Source organism: Carlito syrichta, unplaced genomic scaffold (genome assembly GCF_000164805.1).
Source record: "Carlito syrichta isolate Samal-C Ts95f unplaced genomic scaffold, Tarsius_syrichta-2.0.1 Scaffold120490, whole genome shotgun sequence".
Taxonomy (NCBI): Eukaryota; Metazoa; Chordata; class Mammalia; order Primates; family Tarsiidae; genus Carlito; species Carlito syrichta.
The window spans coordinates 815,374-822,602 of NW_007064586.1; the positions used below are offsets into that span (position 1 = coordinate 815,374).

Below are 7,229 nucleotides of genomic sequence, written 5' to 3' on the forward strand. Positions count from 1 at the left end.
CTGGGCGACAGAGTGAGACTCCAACTCAAAAAAAAAAAAAGATTAGCTGGGTGTGGTGGCATGCATCTGTAGTCCCACTACTGGGGAGTTGCAGGGGGAGGATCACCTAAGCACACAGTGAGCCGTGATCTTGCTGCCATTGCACTCCAGCCTGGGCAACAAATGATACCCTGACTCAGAAACAACAAAAACAAAGCCTAAATATACCCTAAGTGTATCCACTTTTACCCTCTGGAGAAGTCTGAGTCATAAAAATTTGAAAGAATTATGTTGAACAGGTGATTGTTTCTAGAATCAGAAGCCAGAACGCCGTGACCAGCCCTCGGATTTTGGGATGGCTGCAGTCACAGGCTGCAGTGTTTTCCTTCCTCCTTCTGGAGTTGTTTACAGGTTACCTCCCATGGACCCCAGGCCGGACCTCTGTACCCATTGAGCTCTACGACGCTAAAAAAAAAAAAAAAAATAAAGAAAAAATCGAGCCCCATCCTGGGACCCATGTCTGCATGAGCTCACAGGGGGCTGGAGGGATGTGGTGACTGACCTAATTTGGGGCCAGACACAGGGGCTTCTTATCGGCCCCCTGAGGGCCCTCTGGGAGCCCGAGTCCAGGAGGGCAAAGGTGGTGATGGTGAAGCGCTGGTAGTGCGATGGGAAGGGCAGTGCCGCCCCGTCCAGGGCCACCCTTCGGGTTCTGTAGCTGTCGCCCTCAAAAGGACACCTGGGGAGAGGGGGAGAGAGGTCAGGGAGGCCCGGGGTTGGGGGAGAAGGTGGGGAGGGGAAACTGGGTGGGTAGGGAGTGCCCGGGGCACTCACCCTTTCAACAGGACAGGCCACTGGGACTGCTGGAAGGGGTTGGCACTGGGAGTGCCCCAGCATTGGTGCAGCACCAGGACCAGGCCAGGGTCTGTCCTCCGCAGAAGCCGGACCTCCATGTGGACCGGTTCTTGGAGCAGCCTCAGGATGGGATAGTCCCCCTGTCCGTAGCAGGACCTGAAAGTCTCGTCTGCAGGGAGAGGGGCTGGTGAGCCCAGGGTGGGCCACACACGGGGTAGGCAGGACAGGGTGGGGGCGGGCATACCCTTGGTGATCCACAGCTCCGGCCACAGGGGGCCGGGCTGGGTCACAGGGCCGGGCATTGGGGGTGGGCAGACAGATGCCTGCAAGGGCAGGAAGTCACTGGCGTTGAAGACGCAACAGATCTAGAGCCTGAAGTTCACATGCAAGACAGTGGGGAGGAGAGAGTCAGAGCATCCTGCTTTCGTCATAATAAACGGGGCGCAACTATGTGGGTTCCACAGATGGCACCATCCAGCAGGGCAGATGGATGTCATTTAAGCAATCACCAGGGGCTGGGGAAGCTCGCCCCGTCCCTGCCTCCAGCCCACCTAGTCTTGCCGGCGTGGCTTGAGCATGAGATGCCGGGACCAAGATGTCAGGGGCTTCCTAGGGCATGGCCCTTTGGTGGGATTCGAGGCCCTCAGAGCTGACAGTCGAGCCTGGTGGACAGGCCCATGAGCTCTACCGCCTGGCAGACCTGGGCTTGGGTCTTCTAACATTTCCAGGCTGTTGGGGCCACAGCCAAGTCGTCAACCTGTGTCATACGTGAAACGGTCATGACCATCTCCCTCCAGGGGCACTGGTGAGAACTACGTGAGGTCACGAGATAACATGCCAGTGGCTTCCCTGTGCTTACAGTCATGGTTGGCCTACATGGCGTCTAGCATTTTCCTCACTAGCCTAGATGCCAGGGGGCCTGGTACAAACTCAGTGCTAAGTAGGTATAAGTGTCTGCCCTATTCCCTTCTGAAGGTCACCAGTCTGAAGAGCCCTCCTGCCCAGTCCTGAGGGTCCGAGGCTGTCTCCCCCTTGCTTCTACCGCCTTCTGGGAATCCCGGCCACTCCGTGTTGGGCTTGGGCTTGCTCCCACAGGTCTCGAGTCCAAGGGTCTAGAGCCTGATGTAAGCCTGTTCCCACCTCCTGGCCCTTCGTACTTAGGGTTTTCCAGCAAAAGACATGGGAACCCCAACCCCAGTCTCCGGTCCCGCTCCCCAACTTTCACAGCAGGTGGGGTGGAGAAAAGGAGACATCTGGGTACCCATGCTGCGCCAAGCACAGAATTTTTACAGCCCGTGGTGACACGTTAGCTGCGTCCCACAGGGTAAACATGCTGAGGTTGGGCACCTTGACCCTGGCCACACAGCAAAAGTGGAGGTTCAAAGCCAGGTGTGCAAGGACAGATTTCCTCGGGTCATTCCACCGACATCCTGAGCACCTGGGGTGATTTTGCCACCTGAGTCAGCAGGTCTGGAAGGCCCCTTTCACTGAGGGGCTCTTCCCCCAGCTCCCCCCCCATCCTCAGAGCTTTGGCCCCATCCCTGGCTTCATCACCTGAGATCAGGCGGAGACAATAACCTCAGCCTCTTGGGAGGGGACGCTTTCCGCTGCTCTGGACTTAGTTTTTAGAGGGAGAAAGGCGACCTCCCGAGGACCTCAGCTCTCCCAAGACCTGCTGTTGGCTTCTACCTGACCCTGCGGCCAGGTATGAATGGACCTCACCAATGCTCACCCCTGCCTGAGAGAGGGGTGGTTGCCTGACTAGCAGGGGAGGCTCGTCCAAGGTCATATAACCAGGTAATGGCAGAGCCTGGATTTGAACCAAAGCCTTTTGTGAGCTCTCCTGCCCCCATCCCACCCCAGCCCCCCCAATCCAGGAGGGCGCCCCTCACTGGAAGGTGCCGTCCCGTGTGATGGAGCCCCGTGGCCCCTTTCGGATGTGGATGTCAGACACCAGCCGGTTCTCATTAAATGAGCTGGTTCTGGGCCACCTGTTGGGGAAGACAGCAGGTGAGGCTCTGGGGGTGGGTCACCAGGCCCCAGCCCACAGTCCCCTCCTTGCTCTCACCTGTGCTGTGGTGCCACAGTGGGTGGGAGGGAAGTGGAAGACCACAGATGCATCCGTTTGCCGTGTTGGGAGGCAGCTGGCGGGGGTGTAGGCCAGGTGGACGCTGGCCAGCGTGATCCGGTGTGTCAAGGCCATTTCTTGGGACACCACCAGGATGAAGGAGCCGTTTCTCAAGCACTGGATGGTAGCTGGGATAAAGGCAAGTGGGAGAGACAGAGGTGGCCTTGGGGTTTAGTGTCCAGCTAGCACAGAGGTAGGGAAGGGGTGAGCGACAGTTGGGCTTTAAGTGGTGGTCTGGGGGTCTGGGATCTCCCTTGTTCTCCAGCGAGGCTTTCATGGGACAAAAGGGGTGAACTGCTCTCTTAACGTAGGATCATCATGTCACCCAAACCAAGATGTCATTACATAATTTGTCACCCAAAACATGGTGTTTTATTTATTTTTGAGTCAGCGTCTCACTCTGTCGCCCAGGCTGGAGTGCAATGGCACAATCCCTGCTCACTGCAGCCTTCAACTCCTGGGCTCAAGTGATCCTCCCACCTCAGCCTCCTAAGTAGCTGGGACATACCTGGCTAATTTTTTTTTTTTATTTTTAGAGACAAGGTCTTGCTATGTTGCCCAGGCTGGTCTTGAACTCCTGGACTCAAGCAATCCACCCACCTTGGCTCCCCAAAGTGCTGGGATTACAGGCGTGAGCCACTGATATGTGTAAAAGATGGTCTGTGAATAGTTCTCTGGGACAGTTGTAATACAAGGCAAGGTGGGACATGTGGTCACTCCATCTAAAGGTCTCTCCTGCACTCCCTTCTGGGAGTCAGGCTCTCCCAGAAATAGGATGAGAAGCAGAGTTCCTGCCAGTGGGAGGGGACAGAGCGCTTGCCACTTCAGCATGGGACCAGGAGCATGGAGTGGGAGGTGCACCTGTGTTGCCATAATAGCAGGGAACCTCTCTGATGTTGTCATAGCAGCAGTCAGCCTGCTGACAGGACTCCTTTGGGCCACTCATGATGCAGGGGATGGGCCCGGAGGCCACCCGGCACTGTTCCTGGGTCAGATGGGTACCTGGGGCGGGACAAAGTGGCAAGGGAAATGGCTTCTTAGAGCCCCAGGAAAAGGCTGGTGGCCCACCCTACATCCCAGAAGGCCCCAGATACAGACCGAGGGTAGGTACACACAGAGAAGTCCTACATGCCTAAAGAACCTGGTTCGTCCACTTCCCAGGGTCCCAAGGTGCCCCCGAGGAGTTGAGCCAGGGTGGGGTGGGCAGGCCCAAGTCTGGAGGAGGAAGAGGAAGCGCTTGGGTGGATAGAGCTGTGCTCTTTGTCCAGAGGGCTGAGCAGGGCGTGGCTGGGCCCCGGGGGCGTGGCCGGAGGAGGGGGAGAAAGAGCTATTAGGGGCAGAGAGTGAGAACTCGGTGGGTGGTGCCGGGTAGGAGTCCGGGACCCAGGTGGGGTCAGGTTTGGGATAGGTCAGAGCGGTGTCCTGTGCCACATCCACCTGATGGTCGGGCTGCATGCTCTCCACGAACATCCTCAGGTGGAAACGCCCACCCTGCAGGCAAGGGGCAATCGGAGAACAGTGGGTGAGGCCACCTTGCACCCGGGCAGAGGAGGGGCTGCTGAGAGCTGGGTTCAGGGCTGCCCCAAACACGCCTGCACCCAGCAGTAGTCTCCCTCACCTCCCGACTCCCTGCCGGACCTTGGGTTCTTCGCGGTCCACGATAGGCCTCTCTGGCCTGACACTACCTAGGGAAATCTTGCTCTTGGGCCCAGAGCCCTGAGCGACACCCACCTTCTGCTGCATGTGGCGGCCTTTGTAATCAGCCGAGAAGACTGCAGGCTCCCGGGGCTCGGAGGTGACCCAGTGGTAGCAGACAGAGCAGTTATTCACCTCAAATCGGTTCCCAAACTCATCTGGGGTGGGGGGGAGGGGAAGGGTCAGCGATGTCGGAGGGAGAAGCAGAGGCTGCTGGGGTCTCTGGTCTTGAACACCTGGCCTCAAGGGAGGTCTCTGAAAGGGGATGGGATATTTCTAGCTAGGGTTGCCTGTGGATGGCACAAGAGGGAGGGGGCAGGGCGACATGGTGGGGAAGGGGTGGGCGTAGGGTTTCAGGCGCAGGGCTGAGCATTTCACGTCGCTCTTTTTCCCCCCTAAATAGAGATGGAGTCTTGTTATGTTGCCCAGGCTGGTCTTGAACACCTGGCCTCAAGGGAGCCTCTGGTCTCAGCCTCCCAAAGGGCCGGGATTACAGGAGCGGGCCACCGCGCCTAGCTCACATCCTTCTTTCAAGCTTGGTTGTCCATCCGCGTCCTGTGGCCAAGGCATGAGTGAGCTTTCTCAGCTGCACAGTGAGGAGCAGGACGAGGATGGAGCCCGAGGTCTCGTAGAAAGTCCTGAACCATTTGCCAGGTGAACCGCCTGCTGCAGTTACTTGGAGACACCTGCCAGGTGTTGACCCCCTTGTTGGCCCAGAATGGGCTGGGCTCCCTCTGAGCGTGGGCACCCCCACCCCCACCCCCACCCCCTGATCAGGGCGCATGGCCAGGTTCCTCTTCCCCATCTTGCAGTTGAGGAAACAGGCTCTGAGAGGTCGGGTCAGTTGTCCAAGACCATATGGCTTCGAAGATCCCAATCCCAGTTCCAAACCCACACCCCCTTTCTCCACTCCAGATGATGGCCACCAGGGCCCTGCCACTCAGGGTGGCTTGTGAATGTGTGACATCCACTGTGCATGATTAGAAAGCAGAGGCCAGCCAGGCACGGCGGCTCATGCCTGTCATCCCAACGCTTTGGGAGGCAGAGGTGAGAGGATTGGCTGAGTCCGGGGGTTCGAGACCAGCCTGGGCAACTTGGCGAGACCTCGTCTCTACAATAAATAAAAAAATTAGCTGAGTATGGTGGTGTGTACCTGTGGTTCCAGCTACTTGGAAGGCTGAGGAGGGAGGCTCCCCTGAGCCCAGCAGGTCGAGGCTGCAGTGAGCTTGTACTGCACTCCAGCCTGGGCAACAGAGTGAGACTCCAACTAACAACAACAACAAAAAGATGACCAGGCCAGGCGCAGTGGCTCACACCTATAATCCCAGCACTTTGGGAGGCCGAGGTGAGAGGACTGCCTGAGTCCAGGGGTTGGAGACCAGCCTGGGCAACTTGGCAAGACCTCATCTCCACAATAAATTAAAAAAAATTAGCCAGGCATGGTGGCATGCACCTGAGGTTCCAGCTATTTGGAAGGCTGAGAGGAAGGATCATTTGAGCTCACAGCCACTGCTCACCAGCCTGGGTAACAGAGTGAGAATTCAACTCAAAAAGAAGGAAACGCAGAAGCTCGGCCCTGCCCCCACCCCGAATGAATCAGAACTTGCATCTCAGCAGGTGCCCAGGTGATTCCTGTGCACTTTGGCAGGAGAAGCTGCCCTGGGAACCAGGAACTTGAGGTTGGGAACTCCCCTTCCTGGCCACTGGTGATGGGGTGGGGGCCTGGCCACCCCCAGGCTTGAGGGAGGCCTCCGTTCCTCTTGCTCCAGGGGAAGGGTCCCAGCTCCCTCCAGGCTGAGGCCTGCAGCTAGGGAGGGGACTGGTGCCCACGCACTCACCCACCACCTTGAAGTGGACAGTCTGGCCTGGCCTGGGGAACACCAGCAGCTGCATGCCCTTGGTCCCACAGTCATAGCTGTGCTGGAGGCCAGGGGGCCAGCCTCGGGTTGGGACCGCCGGCCCAGCGCCAGGGCGGCCACCAGCAGCAGCAGCAGCAGGGCTGCACGGCGTGCCCAGGTCATGGCCGAGCCTTCTGCCAACAGATACACCACAGATACCCACGACGGCTCCTGCTCCCTAGCCAGCAGGGCAGGGCCCAGGTAGGCCTTATAGAGGGGAGGCGGCAGGTGGGTGCCTTTAGGGGCCAAGGGGGCCCACCTGGGGCAGCGCCCACCTGGGGGAGTGCCCCCGACCAGCAGGGGCCGTGGTGAAACTCCTGCCCCCAGCCAGGGGAAGATACCAGTCCAGCCTGGGGCCCTGAGAGACTGCTTGGAAAGCCATCCTTGCTCTCCAGAGTCTTTTGCCCCACACCTGGGGTTGATGCTTGCCCTGTGGGAGTGATTGTGGCTTTGGAGGGGAGGAGAGAGCTTTCTAGAAAAATCAAGGGATCAAGCCTGTAATTCCAGCCCTTTGGGAGGATGAGGTGAGACGATTGCCTGAGCCCAGGGATTCGAGACCAGCCTGGGCAACATGGGGAGACCTCATCTCTACAATAAATTAAAAAATGAGCCAGGCGTGGTGGTGCATGCCTGTGGTTCCAGCTCCTTGGAAGGCTGAGGCGGAAGGATCACCG

At 58.3% G+C, this 7,229-nt stretch overlaps 1 protein-coding gene across 1 annotated transcript in view; it reads right to left on the reverse strand.

The window, feature by feature from the left end:
• ZP1 (zona pellucida glycoprotein 1) overlaps window positions 1-6,937 on the reverse strand; it is an 8,743-nt gene extending 1,806 nt beyond the window's left edge. Inside the window, 12 exon segments of the mRNA XM_008048078.2 lie at window positions 559-718; window positions 814-1,003; window positions 1,079-1,206; window positions 2,727-2,810; window positions 2,868-3,090; window positions 3,824-3,964; window positions 4,095-4,261; window positions 4,263-4,453; window positions 4,694-4,815; window positions 6,496-6,591; window positions 6,594-6,814; window positions 6,897-6,937. Of these exon segments, the coding sequence (XP_008046269.2) occupies window positions 559-718; window positions 814-1,003; window positions 1,079-1,206; window positions 2,727-2,810; window positions 2,868-3,090; window positions 3,824-3,964; window positions 4,095-4,261; window positions 4,263-4,453; window positions 4,694-4,815; window positions 6,496-6,591; window positions 6,594-6,814; window positions 6,897-6,937 (1,764 nt within the window).
• Between the last annotated feature and the right edge of the window lie 292 nt (window positions 6,938-7,229).